Raw genomic sequence first — 22,884 nt, 5'->3', positions numbered from 1 at the left:
TGACTTGAGTTGCTTATTTCCTCCAACTGTCCCTGATGCAAAATCAGTGATGTTGCCAGGGACCAGAAGAAAGGAGGGAATATTAAAGGCATGGATAAATATTCAAGACCCATTATTGGTTCCTTCCAAAGTTGTTTGCTGTATCTGTAAACTGATGTCAGGAAGGCAGACACCTTTGGAGATTGGTTCATTTTTGTAAATGGTGCTGTAAACAGAGCACAGAACATAGTAGCTGCCCAATAAATGCCTTTGAACTGACTTGAAAAGAATAAAATCGCTTTAAAGTGTCACTGATTACATCAATGATAGAAAAAAAAAAAAAGGCCATAATGCCTTTATAATCAAGACTACTATGCTAGAAATAGTTTTCCAGACAAACTGGACTATTTAATGTTCCTGAAAATCTTCAGTTTGTGCCTCTCTGCCCTTGGTCATGGTGTCCCTGCAGTCTGGAATGTCTTCTCTCAACTTTCCACCTGTCAAAATCCTCTTATGCCATAAGCCCCATCTCAAGTGCTTTTATCTTCCTGTATGTCCTGGTCCTTACACTCCAGCATGCCTACATTGCCTACTCTATGCTTCTATAATGGCACACCCGCTCTGCCATGTATCATAATTATTTTTGTACCATCTTCCTCACTAGGCCGTAAATGGCTTGGGCTCCATTCAACTTAACTTCATAACTCACCTCTCCCATGCCTAGTAGACTCGTTTAGCCATGCATAGGTATTTTTTTAATTCAATATTTGGAGAGCACAGTTTCCCAAACAATTAATTCAGAAATCAAATGGTCATAATGGAATGTGCTTCTTGGTCTTCTATAGTCTAATCTGTACCTAAAGTGCTTTCTCCTTGGCATTTCTGCGGCTGCCCCCAGCACTGCAGAGGTGCGCTCGTTGATCTCTGTGTCTCCAGTTTGCCTCCCCTGCAATCCCATCTTCTCAGCATGATCTCACTGAAGTACAAGCTTGATCGTGTCCCTTGTTTCAATTGAATTGATAGCAGGTCCTTTTTGGGCTCTCTCCCTGTTTGCACCTTCACTTCCTGGCCTCCCTTTCTGTGGATTTTCTCTCAGTCATTAAAGAACCACATGCAGTTTCCATAACACGCAGTGTGGTCAACCACATCTGTCTTTTGTTTAGGCTGCTGCTCTTCTTGAGATCCTCTGCCAGTTTCTACTCCTCCTTTTTGGTTTAACCCATGTATCCTCTTGCTCCAAAGGTAAGCATTAGGATCTTAACTATCTCAGGCATTGGATTTGTTATAACTCAGTCCACCCTTGTTTGTAGATGAAGAAACTGAAATGCAGAGGTTGAGTTTATTGTTCAAGGGTTCAAGGCTGCTGAGCTCCTAGCCTAGCTGGACCAAAGCTGGCTGACTCCATTGAGGACACACTAACCACTGAGTTATGTGGCCTCTCCTGGATGACTGTGATTGGCTTCTTTCTCAGCCATGACTCGCCCTTCAGCCCAATAAGCTCCTTGAAGGCCATGGCTGAGTTGTTGAACTCTGTCCCCACGACCGAGCATATTGCTGGGCAGAGAGCAGGCATTCAATAAATATTTTAAATGAATGATTCAAATGTGATTAAGGTTATCTGCATTTGCCCCACCCACCCCTAAATCTGGCTATCTTTAATTTCTTTTTTTGGAGGAAGCATGTTGAAGTCTTAGTAAAAACAGTCTGGTCTAATTGGTAAGCAGCCCTCATGCAGATTGCTCAAATATGCCAAGTTGGATATAAAGTTTAATCAACTGGCTCGCACATTTGGAGGGAACAAATGTTCGTAATGCTGAGGCAGAGGCAGGCCTCTGATGGCCCAGGAGCTTGTGTCTCCCTGGTAACTACCCCAGGAGTCACAGCATTCTCCCCTCCCCTCTCTGGCCTCTCCTTCTCCCATCCCTTCTCTCCAATCCTTCCTGCATTTCCATGTCAAGAGGTAGAAAGATTTGAGTAAATTTCTTTCCTTTGCAGTTTTCCAGTTCAACTATCTTAATGCATATTTTTTTTTTTCAAAGAGAGGACTAATGAAGTCAAAACAAAATTATAAAACCTCACCCTCAGCTTTGCTGCTTCACAGAGAGATTGACTCTCTTCCCAGCTTGTCAGGCCCCTTGGCATTTACTATAAGAATGAGGAGGATTGAATTTCGTGTAGCATAGTGTGACCTTTCCAAAATTGGTATGAACATTTGCATTATTCTGATTTTCACCCTTACTTGTAACCAGTACAGAATTGTATGACAATTTAAAACTTGCCTAGATCATTCAGATACAGATTTTTTTTTTAAGCAATTTTATGGGGAGCTGATTTGTTTGTGCTTGTTTAAATACTTCAAGTAATGAAAATGATTATTGCTATCTACAAAAGAGGTGAGAGTGTCTTTGAGCAAAGGCTTCACAGAGAATATAATTGCAAAGCTGTCACTTCCATAATAGCTTGACCATGACGTAGCTACAAAGTACTACCATGAGTGTTTCAAATACAGAAGGAGTTGCTAGCCCCACATTCAGGACTAGCCCTTTGTAAAGTTAAGTTGGCTTCCCACATACCATAATTTTCCACTCTGTCTCCATTCTCTGAACTTGGATAAACATGGTTATCAAGAAGCCTGGATTCTGTGACCTTGGTTCAATCACTTCTCTCCAGAAGTTAGATTTTTCACCTTTGAAATGAGTGGTTGGAGGAAATAACCTCTAAATTCCTCCCAGATTACTAATCCTTTGATCATTTGTTTGTTCATATACTTTACAAGGATAATTTTAGTTTGTTTTTCCTCTATAGCTAGTTCTTCCATGCCCACTAAAATTGCCTGTGGTCTTTTCTATTTGGGGCACCCAAATTCCCTCGCTACTCTAGTCCTTTCATGTGGGAGAACGTCTTCAAATTCTTCTTGTCCCATCCCATGTATGTCTCCTCGTTTGGGCCCTCTTCTCTGCTGGATGGTGGGCTATTAGTAATTCCTGTTGGAGGATATTAATGGCTTAATGTGCTGCCTCTCACAGGTAACACACCTTATTTATGTAGGGGCCTTACAGGTACAATACCTTTGCCATTATCTTCTCCCTTGTTCTTCTCCTTGAAAAGAGACATAGTAGAAATTTCAACTGAACGGATGAGTGATATTTTGGCACTGGTGCAGCACTATTACCATGTGTAAGCAGCTGCCAACTTCACATGGTAAGTAATTACTTCAGTAATTTATTGAGAATTTAATTAAAGATTTTTTGCCTCTAAAACAGATGCAAATTATTCTCTCATGTTTGGAATTTCTCAGGTGTTTTGAATACTTAACAGAGTGTGGGCTAGTCCAAAATTCCTAGACTATAGTCTCAGTGGTGACAGGAACCATATTTGTGTTGAGCTTCCCTTCTCCTCGTGTGCCTCATGCCACATCTAGCAGAGATTAGGCCCTTGAAAAATATTTGATAAGTTAACAAGTGAGAAGGCATCTTACAGTTTTATAAATGAATGAGATAAACAAATCTTAGTATTTTCCTGAAACTCTGATATAAAAGTTAGATGGAATCCGCTGTGATTCTTACCTCTCAGATATCAGTACTTCAAATTAATAGTCCTAGTTGCTTTAATTCTGTGTAATCTTTTTACCGTTTTTTACACATTGGCAAGGCTACCTGTTTTATTTCCAATTTTGATAAGGCTCACAAGGTCACAAATTAATGATTTTTAGGCAAAGGAAGTAGTGCATGGCAAGTTGTCTAAAGTAAAATGAGCGTTTCTGAGTTGACCACTGTTGTACTTTCTCCATGAAAACTAGCCTTCTCTTGGGATATTAAAACATGTGTGACTTACTTAGTATACCAAGCTTATTCTTTTGGAACTGATGTACTCAGTACTATAGAATTAAGTGACATTAAGACTGAAAGGGTTAACCTCTAGTAAGGGAGGCAGTTATAGAACTTTGACTAAAAAGGGGCCACCATACTGGAACAAGCCTTTAAAAGTAGGCAGAGCCATCCATTCACTAAGCCCAGCACATACAGAGTACCTCTTTCCCTTCATGTGTCAGGCAATGAGGGTGAATTTAAGATAATTCTGGTACATATCAGGCTCTCAAGGACTTCACAATCTGCTGGGGAAGATCAACTATGAGAGGATAAGCCTTGAAAGCGACATTATCAGATGAACAAAAGCCAGGACTTTCTCCAAGGGTGGGGCGATCAGGAGAGGTAGAGGTGGCCTATTTCCTGGAGAGCCTTCAGTCAAATGCTGTCTAGAAAAGTCAAATAGATTATCATGAGTGCTGCCAATTCCCACTTCCACGCCCATGGCAGACATCAATAAATGATGATGACACTTGCCCAAGATAAATCTAGAATGAGACTTCAGGCTCCTTTTCAAGACATCATTTCAGGCAACACTACCAATCAAAGTTGGCCAACAGAATAAAAAGTTATATTTCATCCTAGATAAGTGATTGTTCCAGTTCCACTGAGAAAACTTGGTAATTTACAGTCCTGTTGGCTCTTCTAAATGGGAGGTACTCCTAAGATCATACTGAAAAAACTTAGAGACTGAAAAGGATCTGGGAGGAGAGGACAGGGGACATCAAGGATTTTTGGGTCATCTAATTAGTGTTAATGGGAGGATATCAACGCCATATAGAATAAGCAGGTGTTGAGGAGTAACTGGCATATGTCTGCATTATAAGACTGAGGTCCTTACAAGACACCTAACTGAAAATGGAGATATTTACCCAAACTCATGTTTCTCCACAACTCTGAACCATTTTCAATTTTTTATCTTAATGATTGGCACTGTCATTCATTCAGTTGTCTAAGCCAGGCATCTAGACAATATACTTGACACATTTCTCTTCCCAACCCTCATAGATAATCTATCATGAAGTCATATCAGTTCTATTTTTATACATTTTTCTAATCCAGGTACTTTATACCATTTCTACCACCAGATAATGCATGTGACATACTTACACTAAAAAAAAAAAAATAAATAATAAAAATTATTCGTTGTTTATCTGAAAGTCAAATTTAATTGGGTATCCTATATTTTTATTTGCTAAATCTAGCAATCCTAGCCCCAAAATAATCTCATTCAAAAGAGACAAAAATAGGTCTTCCAGTTGGATTGGACTATGGGTGAATTTTTAATTTTGTCAGTGTATGGTACCAAGATTGTAGAGACAAATGTACATTTATTTGACCTGCATAGTGCCTTGCATATTTAAATTACTTTTAAAAAAATTAGTTGAGCAAGGTTAAACAGAACAGTTTGTGAAGTGTAGATAAAGTGTGCAAAGACAAAATGTTTTCTCTAGTTTGACATTAGCTGACTCTTCTCCTAAAACTTTGATAACAATATTATTCCCCTAGGAAAAGCAGACGTGCTGAAATTCTTCACATATTTTGTAAATTTATGTGTTACTGAAAAACTGAAACCCAGCCAACATGAGAGATTCTTGTCAGGTTCCCTCGGAGCTTAGTGGAACACTGTATCAAGCATGACCTGTTTTTGAAATGAGATTTCAAGAAATACAATAGAACACCTTCCTTGGCTTCTTTTCCACTAACTGCTCACACTTGATACCTTCCTTAGATGACCTCATGAGCTCCCACCATGGCAACCAGATTCCCAAATCTGTTTCTTTCCTAGGAATGTAGTTTCAGGTAATAGAATCAACTCTGGCTAAGGATCTAGGGTGCTCACATATTCTCCGAAGAGTTCAGAGAGCTATGCTACGAAGCTCAGCACCCAGCCACATTGTGAGGGCTGTTCTAGAAAAAAAATACCACTGTTGGCACCATGTAACCATGCCAGGGTCCACATAACTGCCTCCGTTTGCACCAGTGACACCTTGGGACTGGCCAAGCTGCCCTTCCAGCTGTTAAGAACTGGGTCATCTAACTGGGTGTTTCCACTGCTATAGGTATCAAGATGGAGTTCATACACACTTATTCCCTTGCATTGCCTCCATCAGCATTGCCATTTCCAGGGAGTGGCTCTGTGCCCCAATAGCAAGGGAGGATGGGAACATGGATTCTGGCTTCTACCTTGGAGAAGCTCATCTCATAATTTGGAAAACTTTCCAAATAAACAGGATGGGTGTTGAAAGATGGTGAGCAGTGATCAACACGAACAACATTCCTAGTCCTGAGCACACCACAGTTTACAAGCATCCTACTAAATAGGACACAATGATTACGACACAGGTTTTGGTGTCAGATGAACCTGGCTTTCAGTTCTTAATGGCTAGAACACTTGATTTTTAACTGGTGTGCTGCTGGATACTGCTGTGATGCAAGCATTTTTAAAACAAAATTCTCAACTATTTAGTTAGGGACATTGATCTCTATGCCCTTAGATTGTCAAGTAAAAAAAAATGACAACACAACAATAAACCTCAGGTATGAATGCCCTGAATTGTATTTTATTGGTTAGGCTGCATAATAATGTTAAATCTGGTTAATTTTTGGTACCAGAAATCCTTATATACAAGTATAGGCATCTGATTTTTTTAAAAGCCACTTTGGAGCAAATAGGGTGGGTAATTATTGGCATTATTATTTATTTTGTAAATCAATCCAAATTATTCTCATTTCTTTGCCAGAATGGCAAAAAGTATATTTTTCTTTGGTGTGCCACAGAATTTTAGTAATTAGTTTATGTGTGCCAAGAGATGAAAAGGGTTGAACATCACTGGCCTGAAAGATTGGACAAGCTAGCCACTCTTAGGTGGCATCTTCTTGTCTGTGAAGTAGGACCGTTAACACCATTGACCTCCTAGGATGGTGTAAGAATATAATGAGAAAAGCAGACACGTTTGGAAGTGACATTTATATCCCCACAGGACAAGTTCCCATCCTCATTATGAATATGGTGACTACCATCTCTTTCTTTTAGTCTTTCAGTTACAAGCAAATTGAGCATTTAAAAAAAAAAAAATCTATTATTTTCACATAAGAATATATTTTCCTAGTGAGTTGTTTCACTAATGACATTACTGTAAAAGGTGTGCACACATTCATTTTCTTAAGGGAACTTATTTTTTCCTAATCATTTTCTGATTACATTGCAAGAAAATTGGAAATTATAGAAACGGGGAACAGTGGGCATAAAATTAAAATTCTACCATCTAGAGATAGCCACTAACAACAGGCCATAGCTTTGTCCCTTGGGAGGTATTTTTAATCAACCATAGGAATCACAGATTTATGGGAATAAAAGCAACCATAATGACCACGGGGTATGGATTCCCTTTGACCCCCGGTGGTTACATAAGCTCCCAGGTCCCATCTTCCTGACCCCCTTGCTCTCCCTTCATGTTGTATGGGAAAGGGCTCTTGAAACCTTTGCCAGGTTGCATCTTTTGTTTTATTAATTTTGCGGTAGGAGGCTTCGAGTTGTGTGTGTCAGCCCCATGTTTCCAAGCAGGAGGCATGTAGAGAGTCCTGGGAAACAGCGTTTGGCTCTGTGGGCGCCTTTGAGAGAGGGAGAGGGGAAGAAAATTACTTTTTTCTTTTTTTTTAGCACACAGACGTGTTTATTGCATGGCCATCTGGGGGACGCTGGCCGCAGGTGTGACCGGAAGGGAAGGGAAGGGATCGCTCCCTAAAGAGCGCAAAGTGCCAGCTGGAGAGAGAACACCTGACCTCGGCCCCCCGGGGCGCGGCAGGAGGTCAGCGTCTCCCTCAGTCCAGAGCAAGGGGGCCGCCTGGGGCCGCCCGAAACAGGACAGCCCGCCCATAATGCCAGATGGATGCCCCAATGGATGCCCGGGAGGGGGAGGGGCATGCCCTCCGCAGAGGGGCCTGGAGGCACAGACCCGCACCCCAACAGCACGGAGTGAGCCTCAGGGAGGCTGAGGGGTGCACACGGACACCCCTCCACACACACTGCCACGCGGGGCCCGCGCCTCCACCTCCAGGGCAGGTCCACGACCAGCCTCCCCCCCCCCCCCCCCCCCCATTGAGGGCAGGGTCTTCCCTGCCCGCAGCCCCAGACGCGGTGCTCACCCCGGGAGGGAGCGGGGTCTGGGCGATGTCCAGGTCGGTTCCACGCTGCGGCTGCTCAGAAGCCCTGCAGCTCGGGCACGTGGCGGTACAGCTCCAGGGCCTCGGGGTTGGAGAGGGTGCCGCGGGGGTCCACGGCCTGGCCCGCAATGACCTGCTTCACGGCCACCTCCACCTTCTTGCCGTTGAGGGTGTAGGGGATGTCCTGGGTCTCCAGGATGAGGCTGGGCACGTGCCGGGCGGACAGGCCGCTGCGGATGGCGTAGCGGATGCGCTGCACCAGGGCGGGCCCGAAGGCCTGGCCCGCCGCCATCCTCAGGAACAGCACCACGCGCTCCTCGCCGCTGTCCCTGCTGTGCTGCGGGACACACAGGCTGTCGCTCACCTCCTCGAAGGCCTCCACGATGTTGTAGATCTCTGAGCTGCCGAAGCGCACGCCGCTGGGGTTGAGCGTGCTGTCGCTCCGGCCTAGCATGACGATGCCCCCCGTCTCGGGGTTGATCTTGCAGAAGTCGCCGTGGGCCCAGACGCCGGGGAACTTGGAGAAGTAGGCCTTGCGGTACTTGCTGCCCGCCTCGTCGTCGTTCCAGAAGCGCGTGGGCTGACAGGGGAAGGGCCTGGTGCACACCAGCTCCCCACTCTCGCCCCACACGGCCCTGCCTGCCTCGTCCCAGGCCTCCACGGCCATGCCCAGGTTCCGGGCCTGGATCTCGCCCCGGTAGACGGGGAGACAGACGTTCTGGCCCATGAAGCAGGAGATGATCTCGGTGCCGCCCGAGATGGAGCCCAGCAGGACGTTGCTCTTGACGCACGCGTACACGTAGTCATAGCTCTGCGCTCTGAGCGGGGAGCCGGTGGACAGGATCGTGTGCAGCGTCCGCAGGCTGTGCGTCTCCGCCGGCCTCAGGTCCCTCTCCTCCAGCACCGACAGCCACTTGGCCCCGGTCCCCAGGATGGTGATGCCCAGCCTGTCCACCAGGTCCCAGAGCACGTTGGGCGTGGGCACCAGCGGGGAGCCGTCGTACAGGACCAGCGCGGCGCCCGTGGCCAGCGCGGACACCATCCAGTTCCACATCATCCAGCCCACCGTGGTGTAGTAGAGAAGGACGTCGCCGCTGCTCATGTCGCCGTGGAGCATGTGCTCCTTCAGGTGCTGGAGGAGGGTGCCCCCCGCGGAGTGCACCATGCACTTGGGCGCCCCGGTGGTGCCGGAGGAGAACAGGATGAACAGCGGATGGCTGAAGGGCAGCTGCTCGAACTCCAGTTGCGGCGTCGCCTGACCATGGTCCCCTCTCCCGGCCGCCAGGAAGTCCTCCAGAAACACGCTGTTGGGGATCTGGGAGATGTCCACGTCCTCCTGGGGGGCCACGTAAGGGACCACCACCACCTTTTCCAGGCCCGGCAGCCCCTCCACCACCCGCCGCAGCTTGTCCAGGTGGCCGTGCGTCCTGCCGTTGTACACCACGGCCTCCACGGAGAAGAGGAGCTTGGGCTGGATCTGGGAGAACCGGTCCAGGACACCGGTCACCCCGAAGTCGGGGGACGTGGAGCTCCAGATGGCGCCGATGCTCGCGGCGGCCAGCATGGCCTCCACGGCGTGCTCGCCGTTGGGGAGGTAGCCCACCACGCGGTCTCCTTGGCTCACGCCCATCCTCCGCATCGCGGCCGCCAGCAGCGCCCCCTGGCACCGCAGCTCCCTGAAGCTCACCTCCCTGACCTCCTCCCGGTTCTCCCGGGCCACGTAGAGGGCCACCTTGTTGTCGTCCTCGTGTCGGGGCCCCAGCAGGTTCTCGGCGTAGTTGAGCCGGCTGCCCGCGAACCACTCGGGGACGTCCGCCACCCCTTTGGAGGGGTCCACCACCTCGTTGTATGAGCGCGAGGACACGATGCCGCTGAACTTCCAGAACTCGGCCCAGAAGTCTGCGTACGACTCCACCGACCACCGGTACAGGTCATGGTAGTTCCCCAGCTCCAGGCCGTAGGAGGCGCCCACGGCCGCCCGGAAGCGATCCATCTGCGTGTTCTTCTTGCTGTCGGGCTCCCACATCATCCGGCACCCCACGATCTCATTGGACATGGCTGCGGGGGGCGGAGGGCGGGAGGCCAGCAGGGAACGGGCCGGCAGGGATGGTGGTGCGGGCACCACGCCTCACCAGGCGCCCCGCCCACCGAGGCCCTGTCCACCGAGGCCCCGCCCCCAACAATGACCTCTTCATTGTGAGGTTTGCCAAATGGCCTCTGAGATGTGATATCATTCAGACCCCGTGCCAAGCAAGCAGGATGGGACGGCTCCTCTTGGCAGACATCGAGCGCGAACGTGCGATTCCTCGGGGGTTGGCGTGGGCCTTTATCAGAGAGGTTTCCATAGGCAGTGTTTCATAACCGTGGTGGAGGGTGAGAACCAGCACAGCTGTGGCATTGCCCTAAATATTTCTATTCAGAGGGGAATTAAAGGAGAACTTTATCGCTGGGCTACAGATAAACACAATCCATCAAGCGGTGGTCAATTCAACTGGGAGAACAAAATAGGAGCTATAAAAGGCCGGCCTGCTGGAAATAGCTGCAGTCAGCCGGCCTGACTTTGTGGCTCTTCCATTCCCTCCCTCCCTCCCTTTTTCTCAGTTCCAGAAATACAGGACTCATCAGTTGGCAAGCAAACTGTCTAGATTTATTATTGTTATTATTATTCATGCCAAGGTGGTGGTGGAAGGCACTCTGATTACTGAGCACAGGCCTGCTATGGGCCAGAGTGCCTCCAGGTGCTGCCTAGGTGATCCTCATGTCAGAAGCACACACACACACACACACACCCCCCCCGCCTTTTTTTTTTTTTTTTTTTGGGTTATAGAATTGAATGTGGGTGAGAGTACGATTTATTTATTTATTTATTTATTTTGCCAAGGAGAAGCTGTTTAAACTGCAATGTGTGTTGAAATGAAATTATGATCACCACAGTTCTAAGTGATCCCAACTTAGAAGTTACTCCTGGCGTCCTTGAATTTTAAACATTAGTGCAGTCCCCACTCAGCTATGCACAGGGACAGCGATTTTCAACTAGTGTGCCTCAAGAATTTTTAAAACATGCAATATCTGACTTATTTAGTCAGAGGCACTGACCTCTCTTCCCTTGGATTGTCAAGTAAAAAAATGACAACAGCCAACACAATAGCTATCCAGTATGAATGAATAAAAATTTTACCTTTTTTTTTTTTTCAGATTGGCAAAATGTGAACTTTTTGGTGTGTCACAGAATTTTAGTAATTAGTTCATGTGTGTGGTGAGGATGAAAAGGTGGAAAATAGCTGCACAGGAAGAGAGGCACATGGAACATTGATTTTACAGGATTTCTGTATCACAGTGGGCACCAACTGGAAAGCTTGAAATAAGAGAAATGTGTTGTCTTTCAGTTTTGGAGGCGGGAGGAAGGAGATTAAGGAGTTGGCAGGATTGGTTCTTTCTGGAGACTTTGAGGAAGAAACCATCCCTTCCTTCTCTCCTGGCTTCTGGTGGTCGGTGGATCCGTGGCATTTTGAGGCCTATCTACTTCATGCTCCCATTGCCTTCTCCTCTGTGTCTCTGTGTGTCTTTTCCAGCTCTTCGAGTGACACTTCCATTGGATTTAGGACCCACTCTAACCCAGCAGGTAGATCACTGCCATCCTTACTTTAATTACTTCTGCAAACATTGTATTTCCAGATCAGCCACATTCTTGGCTCTGGGTAGATAGGAATTGGGGGAGGGGGCAAGGAGACTATTCAACCTACTACACAAGGGGAGCTTCTTGGAGACAGAGACCATTGTACTCTCCTTGCCTTTGTGACACCCAATGCATGCTAAACACCTGTGAGGGTTCTGGAATGCTCGAAAATACAGCCTAGCTTTGTGCACCTGTGTAAAGAAATTGCTGCATGTTTCCAACTTTAATTCGGAATGCAGATTTACTTATTCTCTGTTTCAATATGCAGGCCTTTGTCTTTTTGCTAATAGTGTAGCTAAGAGAGAGCCTTGATACAAACAAAATACAAAAAAGCCTTGTCTTCACGAATGTTTCTTTCCCCAGTGCCTTAGCCAACGTAAGAGTCTTAAAATGCCAAAAGCATAGATATAACTACTAAATTCAGGATTATAAGTCATAGAGCACTTTCACAATTATGATCTCAGTTGTTGCTCTGATAACTCTGAAGGTTCTATTATCACCTTCACTATAATCTCATTATCACTTTTGTCATCATCATCCCTATTTTATAGGAGATAAAGAAGCTCAAGGCTCGTAGAAATTAAGTGACCTACTTGTGGTCAGTTAGGACGTTTAGTTGTATTGGATAGTAATCCAACCTAAACTGGCTTAAGCATAGGGGGATTGTAGAAGCAAAATGCAAAAATATACTGAGCATCAAGGTATGAGCTCTAGATCCAGGTCTCTCATCTCTCAGATCTCAGAAGGAAAAAAAGTCTCCTTAAACATGACTCCTCCAGAAATCCTGGGCCTGGGTCTCTACTGCCCAATTTGGATTACACCTATAACCTTCAAACCATTAAGTCACCAAACACATGGACTGAAAATGAGGATAAGGCCTGTTACTAGAAAAGAGAAGAATGGAAACTGGACAGACAGAACCACAGATGTCCATGAGGAAGCTTAGTTTATAAATAATAGAACTTGGACTTGAGACAAGGTTATATTAACCAACAGTCCAGTTCTGTTCTTTCTCCTCCTCCTCCTCCTCTTCTGTTCCAATACAGTGAATACATAGTGGGTGCACATGAACAAAATGCAGAAGATACAAAGTTATTCAGTGAAAAGTCTCTATTATGAACTTGTCCTCCTGTCACTCAATTGCCTTCCTAATTGAACCACTTGTATACCTCTCCAGGCATAGTCTCCACATTTCCCAGCATTCATATAGATCATTTTTATATCAAACATGTGATACTGTTCTCACTGTTCTATCCCGTGCTTTTTTCACTTCCATTGTATTAGGCATTTTTGGTTCCCAGACTTGAATGACTTCAACCACTGAGCCAAAGAGGTGTTTTCATATATCACTTAGATATCTTTACACTCGTTTGAGTTTTTCTCATTTTCCTTTTCTTCTCCTCCCTTCTACTCCCTCCCTTCCTTTTACTTCAGTTCCTAATTTTTTTTCATTCCATACTTTTACAAATTGAAGTAATTGTCAAAGTGGGAAACTGCCTTTTTTAAAGAATAAGTTACATGAAATATTTAACCCTACAAAAAGGCTTCTTTTGGAGTAGCTGTCAGCAAAATACTTTAGAAGGATGAAACCATTTCCCATTTATTTTCACCTCCATAGTCACTGGTTAGCTCTGGCAGGGGACTTCAATAGATGGTTGTAGCTCTTGTTATGGCCACAACTCATATCAACTTGTGCTACTGACATGAGCCTCAAATAGTTCTCTTACTGGTAGGTAAAACAAATACAGTAAATAGAAGGAATAAGGGGCAATGTATTATCAGGTTTGTCCCAGATCTTTCAGTATCTCACAAAAGACTCATGCATCTCTCCCCAAAGTTATATTTTCCATTCCAGGAAGTTGTTAGAAATAGTCCTTGTAGAACTTTTTTTCCCCTGGAGCTTGCATTTTTCTCCAAGTCCAAGTCTCTGAAAAGGAGTTGAATTAGAGTCCAACCTAGAGGATTCTCCCTACCTCGATGGTCTCCTACCATTTTATGGTACACAAATTTGCAAAGATTGCTCATTGCAAACTAGCATATAAGCTAGAATCAATCAACATCAGCTTGGCATTGTGACATCCAACGATCTAACACATATATTATCGCATTTAGTCTTTCCAGTATTCTTGAGAGGCAAATGTATTGAGCCACTTTATAGATAAGCAAATTGAGGCTGAAGGAGATTAAGTAGTTTGCTGATGGCCTCACAGCCAAGGAGTGTTAGAGCCACACTGAATCCTAAAATCCTTGTGTTTAACAACTACCTCCTGGCATGTGTACTTTAAATTGATGAGAAAATGGAGAGAACCACTTCACAGCCAGGCCAGGAATAGAATATCTTTCTCTATCCTTAATACTCTAGAAACTATCACTGGATTAAATGACAAATTAAGAGAAGGTGTATGTATCTGAGATTTTTGCTTGGTAATGTGCTAAGATTTTATATATATATATATATATATATATATATATATATATATATATATATATATATATATATATATAAAATCTCCACTTGACCTTGTCTAGGATCTTGAGTTGTCACTCAGTCACTCAGAGGTTCTGGGTACTTTGGTGCTACCAGGTACAAATTGTTACCTTTAGATAGTAGAGCTCATTGGTGTTAAAAGGAAAAGTTTATACTCCTGATCCTTCTCCCCCCTACCCCCTTTTTTGGGGGAGTTGGGGGGCAAGGAGCAGGGAGATGTTGATTGCTAAGTTCTTAATTTATTTCTTGCACAAATAATTGACATCTTTTTTTGTGACCGACCAGCCAACAGTTCCTAATTCACCATCATTTCTTGTGGTTTCATGCTGCTCCCATATGCTGTCAATGAGATGTCCTTTCTCAGCTCTCCTATTGTCCCTGACCCCTAGCTTGAGTCCACAGTCTGTCTCACTTTATAAATTGGAGCTGCAGCTAATCAGAAGGAATCAGCTTCTTCATCACTCAAATCTTTAGGCACTTTATAAGCTGCTGGTTACAGCCACAAACACTCACCCTCCCTTTACTTTGGAACAGACTCCTTCCAGAATATTACTTCATTCTAAGCTTTTCCGTGATGGTTTCAAGATATGTCCCCAAATTATTTGATTCTCTTTCTTTTAAGAAATGAGGCCTCACTCTCTTTCTTGTGATGTGCATTGGACTTAGTCACTCACTTCTAAAAAAAAGAATGAACCAGAAGTGATGGTATCTGACCTTGGAGACCAAGTCACAAAAGGAACTGTAGTTCCTTCTTGCTCTCTGGGGAAAGAAACCAGGCCATGCCATGAGGGCAGTCACGCAGCCTCTGAAGAAGGCCAAGGGGCGAGGGGCTGAGGCCTTCTCCTAACAGCCATGTGAGTGCCCGTCTGGGGCATGGATCCTTGGCTTAGTCAAGGATTCTGATGCCTGAGGCCCTATTGACATCCTGGCTGCCAACTGACAGGAAGCATTGGAGCCAAACCCACTCGACTCAGTTCATGATGCACAGAGGCTATGAGATAACAAATGTTCCAAGTTTTAAGCTACTTAATTCTGGGGGAATTTGTTACTCAGCAATGCATTACTAATACGCTTTCCAAGAACCTTCTGTTGTATTGCCCTTCTCGTGATAATCGCCATTAGGCATAGCTTTTTTTTCTTCTTTTTCTTTTCTTTTAAATATAGATTTGAGAGAGAGAGAACATTGATTTTTTGTTCCTCTTATTTATGCATTCATTTGGTTGATTCTTTTACATGCCCTGACCAGGGATCGAACCTGCAACCTTGGCAAATCAGGACAAAACTCTTTCCAACTGAGTCACCTGGCCATAGCTAAGCATAGCTCTTTGGGGGTTTGAGCTTAGGTTTAGAGAGGCCTGCCATGATCCTTCATCTATATAATTTGTGGAACATTAAAAGCATATACACAGGCATCACCCTCTAGAAATCTTACTCTACAGATGGGGTCAAGCATCTGTATTTAATTAAATGATTTTTTAAAAAATGATTCAAGGGTTTTGAAGAATACTTTTGAGTAAGAACTTGTGTTTCTTTTTATAGTTTAAAAAAAAGCCACATGCCTCTCTATTCTGTGTCCTCCATGTTCTTTGAAACTGAATGGGGGGAGGTCACCTCACTTTTCAGTATTGCTATTCCAGACACTGGGAAGCCAGCAAACAAGCTCAGTGCTTTTCCTATGAACCTATAAGCAGCCTTCTTCAGCCTGAATTGCAGCAGATTTACCTCAAGGCTGATTGCGAGGCCTCACCCCTGGAATTCCTAATGCAGTGGGTCCAGCATAGGGAGCAAGACTGCATTTTAGTGATGCTGTTGCTGCCATGACTGGTCTGTGAGCACACTCAGAACCATCACTGAAAAGTACTAGGCCTGCTGTATATACTTTGCCTCAGAAATTGCCCAAGATCCTTACTATACTGCAAGCCACAATTCTAATAAAATAGTAATGTGCAAATTGACCACAACTCCAACACACAAGATAGTTGCCCCCATGTGGACACAAGATGGCCTCCACAAGATGGCCAGCAGGAGAAGGTAGTTGGGAGGGACCAAGCCTGAAAGGGAGGGCAGTTGGGGGCAATCAAACATGCAGGGGAGGACAGTTAGGGGTGACCAGGTCAGCAGAGGAGGGAAGTTAGGGGTGACCAGGCCTGCAGGGGAGGGCAGTTAGGGGTGATCAGGCCTGAAGGGGAAGGCACTAAGGGGCAAACAGGCTGGCAAGGGAGCAGTTAGGCATCAATTAGGCTGGCAGGGGAGTGGTTAGGTGGTGATTAGGCTGGCATGCAGAAGCAATTAGGGGCAATCAGGAAGGCAGGCAGGCAGGCAAGTAGTTGTGAGCCAGGAGTTCAGTAGAATCAGGCCTAAATGGGCAATCAGACATCCCTCAAGTGGTGTCAGATTGAAGAGGGTACAAGCTAGGCTGAGGGACCCCCCCCTCCTCCCTTCCTACCCCCCTGCCCCCCATTTCATGCACTGGCCTTTAGTAACAAATAAAAATAAACAAAATCTCATTCATTTTGCCTGGGACAAAAGTAACCCATGGTGATGAAAATCCTAGTAGTAGTTATTTGGGGTTATAACAACTGGAAAGGAAATGTAAAGGGACCTTCAGGGATGCTTGGAACATTCTAGTTCTTGATCTGAGTGATGGTTCCATCAAGGAGTTCCCTTTGCAAAAGTCCATTTGAACTGTACACAATAATTTGTGCACTTGTCTATCTATGTTATACTTAAAATCTTCCTTAAAATTAATAGTAATGATAAGTGCTGTGGAAAACCTGGGCCTCCTCTTCACTATACCTCTGTTTATAAGTTGGTTTCCCCCCAGGGGTACGCTGGCAACTCAACAAAGAAAATATTTTTTTTCTTTTTTATTCACGTAAGTTGTTTATGTATGTGATACCTGGGGAGTGGCTGCTTTCCAAGCTTTTTTTTTTTCTTTCTTTCTAATTCCTCACCTGAGAACATGCCAAGAGAGAGGAATGGAGAGAAACATTAATGAGAAAGAAACATCAATCAGTTGCCTTTAATATATACCCCAAATGGGGCTCAAATCCACAACCCAGATATGTGTCCTGACTAGGAATTGAACTGGCAAACCCTTCAATACACAGTATGACACTCAACCAATTGAGCCTCTCTAGCCAGGCCCAAGCTTTCATTTCTTTACAAACAAATCTAGGTCTTCTAAAGAAAATATTGTAAAAGCAATATTTGCCTGCTTTAAATTTCTAGAACAATAGATATCGATGGAATAATTTGAAAAGCACACTGAGCTCTCATTAATGCTTCTCGAGAATCCCAGCTTGTGTTTGGCCATGAAACTTGACCAACAAGTAAGAATTTCAGGAGGAAAAGAAAACCCCGCCCAGATGAACAGCCCATTCCTTTGTAAAGTGCCTCAAAGGAATGAGGCATGGCCTTTTTTTTGTCTTCGGATGAGGACATATGCCACCTAAAGAATCTCTTGTTTCATCACGTCAAAACTTGGGAGTCTCAATGTGGAGGCTTGTTTTGTAAACTTACCAAGAAAAAAAAAAAAGGCTAATTATTGCTAAAACTCCCCCAGAGACATTTCACTTTCTACATCATTCCTTTCCTCCCATTTAAGTTTATGAGTAAGAAGGTCTACTCACTCTAAAAGGTTGGCTTCAAATGTAAACGAGGCCAGGTAACTTGGGACTTGAGATTTTCAGGTGATCTGCAGAATTGTTATTTTGGAACTCAGGAGCTAAGTAGGACACGTTGGGACACATTGCAGGTACTGACTTCACCGCTGTTGAGGACAGTGGGGGCTCTTCTACTAGAGATCCTCAGTCTAGAGGAGTCAGTGGGACATGGTAGTTCATCCAGGAGCTTTTGAGCCTAACCAGTATCACCAATTGGGTGGCCTTGGGTAAAAAACCTCTCTCTTCCTCCAAATTTCAGGGTTTTTTCCTTCTGTTAAATGGGAATAATAATGTCAGAAGTCTACTAGGAAAATTACATAAAATATAAAAAATATTTAAACTTTGCCTGGCACATAATAAATACTCCGTGAGGGGCAGTCTAAGTATTAAGGGATGAAAGGAAATTAATAAATGGGCCATTCCATTCAGTGTCAAATTTCCTAATCCCTGTATCTTTTTAATGCAAACATGAATAAATCAGTGGTTATTATATTAATATGTACATGGATGAATAAAATGTGGGGTTTTTTCCTGAAATAAAAATTATCTAAAAATTACAGATGTGGAGAACAGATTCCTGGTTGCCAGGGGTTTGGGATGGAGGGTGTGAGGGGAGACTTGCCGCTGGAGGGAGAGCTTTGTGGTGATGGACTAGTCTTGTTCCTTGACCACGGTGGTGATTACAAGAATCTGCACATCACAGAATACCATAGACCCATATATTTACATTGTATCAGGTCAGTTTCCTGGCTCTGGTATCCTATATAATAAAAGGCTAATATGCAAATTGACCAAATAGCAGAATGACCAGCCACTATGATGCACACTGATCACCAGGGGGCAGACACTCAATGCAGGAGCTGCTCCCGGTATTCAGTGTGCTCCCATAGAGGGAGCACCACTCAGCCAGAAGTCCTGAGCTGGGCTCACTGCTGGCAAGTGCAGTGGAGGAGGCGGTGGGAGCCTCTCCCGCCTCTGCAGCAGTAGGATATCCCCCAAGGGCTCCTGGACTGTGAGAGGGTGCAAGCTGGGTTGAGGGAACCTTTCCCCCAACTCTCTTCCCCTGAGTGCATGAATTTTGTGCACTGGGCCTCTAGTTGTATTATAAAATACAAGCATGTTACATCAAATATAAGTGACATAAAATATAACCATGATCTGAGAAACTGGGTGAAAGGGTATGCCCAAATCTTTATACTATTTTTGCAACACCATTTTAATCTATACTAGTAAGTACTTCAAAATAAACAGTTATACATAAAAAGTACCTGAATAGAATTTCCTCTTTTTACTACAATTTCAGTATTCAGGTCTCTCATGCTATCTCATGTAAATCAGTTGGAGTTCTGGCTTAAGCTTTGGTCTTTGATTTTAAATGTTAACATTCTCAATGCATATATCTTCCATTGTTTTACCTTTCCAGGACATCTTGCTCCCTCATTACACATGTCTGATTTAGTGGTGGGTAAATGTGCCACAGGCAGGATTCTTAAAGAATACAAAGTTTAATCATCATTGATTCTAAAATATTCACAATTAATACTGAGCATGTGGTAGATATTTCTATCTGTTTTCTGCCAGCAGGAGCAAGGATATGAGTATGTGATTAAAATACTCTGTGGTTTGAGAGATAAGGCAAATTAATATCAGTTCATAGATTAGAAGTCTTGAAATGAAACTGCTAATCAGCCAATCAGCTCAATAACAGGAAAACTAGACATTCTTAATTCAGGTGATATGGTGGTTAGATGGCTATGCCCCGAGTACCTGCACTAATTAATTCCTGGGCCCTTAAAAAAATTTTGTGGATGTGAATGAGTGAATGAATGATCGGACCATTAAGATAAACCATGTGAAACTGATCAAGTCTAAAGATAAGAGTGATGATTTCATTCAACTTTGTGACCCAGGATTGGAAGAAGCATGATATGCCAGAAAACCTTGTAACCCTTCTCTCTTTGCTTCTCTAGGCAGCTTGAAATCCACTCTCCAGATGCTAAGCACACAGTGATCCTAAGGGGCAAGGATTCAGCCACTGCCCAGGCCTGGTTCAGTGCCATCCACTCCAACGTCAGTGACCTGCTGACCCGAGTGATTGCTGAGGTCAGAGAGCAGCTGGGGAAAACAGGCATTGCCGGGAGCCGAGAGATCAGGCACCTTGGCTGGCTTGCAGAAAAGGTAAGGAAAGTGCAGACACCCCTCCCGCCCCTCGCCCCATCATGGTCATTTCCCCCAAGGTATGCACAGCACTTGTGGCAACCACTGAAATCAGTTCTTATTCGGTAGGCTGATTCTCTCAGTCACAGACTGTTCAAATTTCTTGTTGATATACAACAGGTTTGCATTTGTGTTTTACAAGGTCTGCGTCTTAATCAACTTTGATTTCTCACATATACTCCAATAAATATGTGGTCAGCTGAATGAATGAATGAGTGGGCAAATGGAAGGATAGGTTGATTCTCACATCTACACATGAAGGGCTTGGAAAATAAACCCACAACAGAGCTGTTGCCTTGGGAGGTAAGGAAGTTGAAACTGTTGATTAAAAGGGTTTGTGCGGGTTTTGCTGAACCTGCTTATCAACAATGCTGATAAATTTACAAATAATAGCAATAATAATATCACCCAGGTTGTCTTTGAGCAGCAACTGCATGCTGACTCTTCTCATATATTGTTGTATATTTTATCTGTATTCTTAAGCCAGCAGACTTAGAAAGTCATCCCTTATGAGCATCCATTTTGTGCAAGGCATAGTGTTAGGCAGGAATGGTGGATGTATAAAAAAAAAAAAAAAGAGCAGAGCAGCTGTGGGGAGGGCCTGGGGCCATGTTAACACTGTCACTCTGATTTCTTTTCCCAAGCTATGTGATATGTGGAAGATAGTAAAACTCAACTTTGCGGTGATCTCCTGGGGATTAGCCCTTCTGTTCATTTCAAAGGATTGAGCCTTTGCCATTGTCCCTATACCTGATTGCTGTCCCTTGAACTTGACCTTGAGTGCTCAGGAACACTGAGCTTTTGGGACAGCCTGACCTCCCAGTGACTCACATTCTAATAGGCGGTAAATGGGAATAATGATTGTCACAGTAACAGCTTTCCTGCCAGTGAACCATGTCACCTGAGAAGGCCCAGTCAAATGGCACTTGAAAATAATACTTGAACACAGAGTTCGGCTGGTTTCCAGCATTGTTCCTTGTTTGTACCAGTTCATGCGTGGGGCTCAGCCACACAGTTCAACACTCGGTGAGCTGTTTGGTTTGGGATTGTCCCATCTCTCACAGATTTCAAAGGAATAAAGGGACAGCACAGGTGGTGGGAGCTCTGAAATCATAACAAACAGAAACCACAGGTTGCCTCTAGAGACTTTTAATGTCAAGGTTCTTGAGGAACACAATATTACCCATCTGGATGATCTCATTTTAGAAGTCACAGTCTATAGCCCTCTCCACTTTGTACTCTTCCCAAATATATGTGTTTTCATTAAAGAAGGCCCATTAGGGATCTTTCATTGTCAAGTGATAGAAAGCTCAACTCAGCTTGAGCATTATATAATACTTACCATGTCTATGGGTAAACATCAGACATGGTCGGATCCAGGGGTTCAGATAATGATAGGTTTTCCTCTCCATCTTCTTGCACCCTTTTCTACTTTGTTAGTTTATACTCAGACCTGCCCTCTTCCTTGGCCTGACAGTTCCAGATTGTGTTTTTCCACACAGTTGGCTATCCCAAGTAAATAGAGGCCTCTTTGCCCCCATAGTTCCAACAGAAGTCCTAATTTTAAACCCAATTGGACTGACTTAGATCACATGATTAGCCCTGGTTTGGGGCTGAGATCAGCCTCATCCAAGCCTTGTACACTGAGAGATGAGAATGAGGAGAGGTGATTTGCTTATGGAAAATGAGGCTGCAGTGTAAGAAAAGGACTAAATGGATCTTGGGGATGCAAAAGCAACAGGCATTCATGACAGAAGAAAAAAGCGATGAGTTGATCAGAAAGAAAAATGTTCTACCTCGTTTAAGGTCTTGAGTCCTTGGAGATGTACCATAGGTTTCAGAATTGTGGTGGAAGTCGAATGACAAACTCAAAAGGAATGAACAGAAAGGACTTATTACAGGAATAAATTAGAAGGTGTGGCCAAGGTAAGGGGAACCAGTAAGAGATGGAGAAGTACCCCAGAGCTAACAATAGCAAGAAGTCACTACCACCCCTTACCTTACAATGGCCAGGAAAAGGAGCAGTTACCTGAAATCAGCAAGACTTGTAGCTGTAGAAGAGGATCACCCACGAAAAGCTGTGGTCTTTGGGAGAGAAATAGCACCCTGCCAACCCCTGCCCACTGATCTTTCATTGGTGTCTCCCACTGGCTGAAGTTAACTGGGAGCCAGAGGCCCGAAGGCCCCATTGATATACTGTTAAGGTCAGCTCAGAGGGCACACAGCAGGGTGAGAAGGGGGAGAGCCTGGATCTGGGGTCAAAGGAAGGCTGCCCAGAAAACACATTTCTCTACCTTCTAAGTAACTGAGATGATCTCAATTCCCAAAGATCCTTTTCTTTCATCTCTTTTCATATAAACTACATTTAAAGTCATTACCGTTTGGATTAGATAGTTGAAAATTGCATTGGGTCAATATTAGTGATATTGAAAAATTTTCCATAGGTTCCATTTTCTCACTTGTAAATGGTCTGCTTGTGACTTTTGCTTATCCCAAAGTGTAAGTAGAGACATTATTTGGCATTTCCATGGAGCAATAATAAAATGCATAAAAAGCTCTTCCTGTTTTTAGAATATTTCTTTTCTTTTGATATCATTTTAGATAGTCTTACTAGATGTTTCTTTAAATTATATTATGCATTATATCCGTAAAAGAAATAATGACTTATCATGGACAGTTATCAGAAGCAAGACCAGATTTTACTGCCTTCATCTTCAAAACAGCTCAAACAATTACCACAAATCAAGTATGTGGTAACCAACTCAAACTAGAATTTTTTTTTTGAATCAACATTTAATACTGAATCCTAGTGTGGAGACATAGTGA

General features: G+C 44.0%; 2 protein-coding genes across 2 annotated transcripts in view; one reads left to right on the top strand and one right to left on the bottom strand.

Moving 5' to 3' along the window:
* SNTB1 (syntrophin beta 1) overlaps positions 1–22,884 on the top strand; it is a 189,555-nt gene that overhangs the window by 110,414 nt on the left and 56,257 nt on the right. Inside the window, exon 3 of the mRNA XM_036436887.2 lies at positions 19,812–20,019. Within this exon, the coding sequence (XP_036292780.1) occupies positions 19,812–20,019 (208 nt within the window). The remainder of the gene's footprint in view (positions 1–19,811; positions 20,020–22,884) is intronic.
* Positions 7,998–10,126, bottom strand: LOC118718249 (acetoacetyl-CoA synthetase-like). Its single transcript, XM_036436886.2, has one exon. It carries the CDS (start codon positions 10,066–10,068, stop codon positions 8,050–8,052), a length of 2,019 nt encoding a protein of 672 aa, XP_036292779.1. The 5' UTR covers positions 10,069–10,126; the 3' UTR covers positions 7,998–8,049.

Source organism: Pipistrellus kuhlii, unplaced genomic scaffold, assembly GCF_014108245.1.
Source record: "Pipistrellus kuhlii isolate mPipKuh1 unplaced genomic scaffold, mPipKuh1.p scaffold_m20_p_14, whole genome shotgun sequence".
Lineage (NCBI taxonomy): Eukaryota > Metazoa > Chordata > Mammalia > Chiroptera > Vespertilionidae > Pipistrellus > Pipistrellus kuhlii.
Note: the sequence above shows the minus strand (reverse complement) of the source record. Positions and strands in the feature narration are given on the sequence as shown.

Bases quoted from the DNA above. Each gene is read 5' to 3' on its own strand.
- LOC118718249 (XM_036436886.2), bottom strand. From the start codon at position 10,068: ATGTCCAATGAGATCGTGGGGTGCCGGATGATGTGGGAGCCCGACAGC.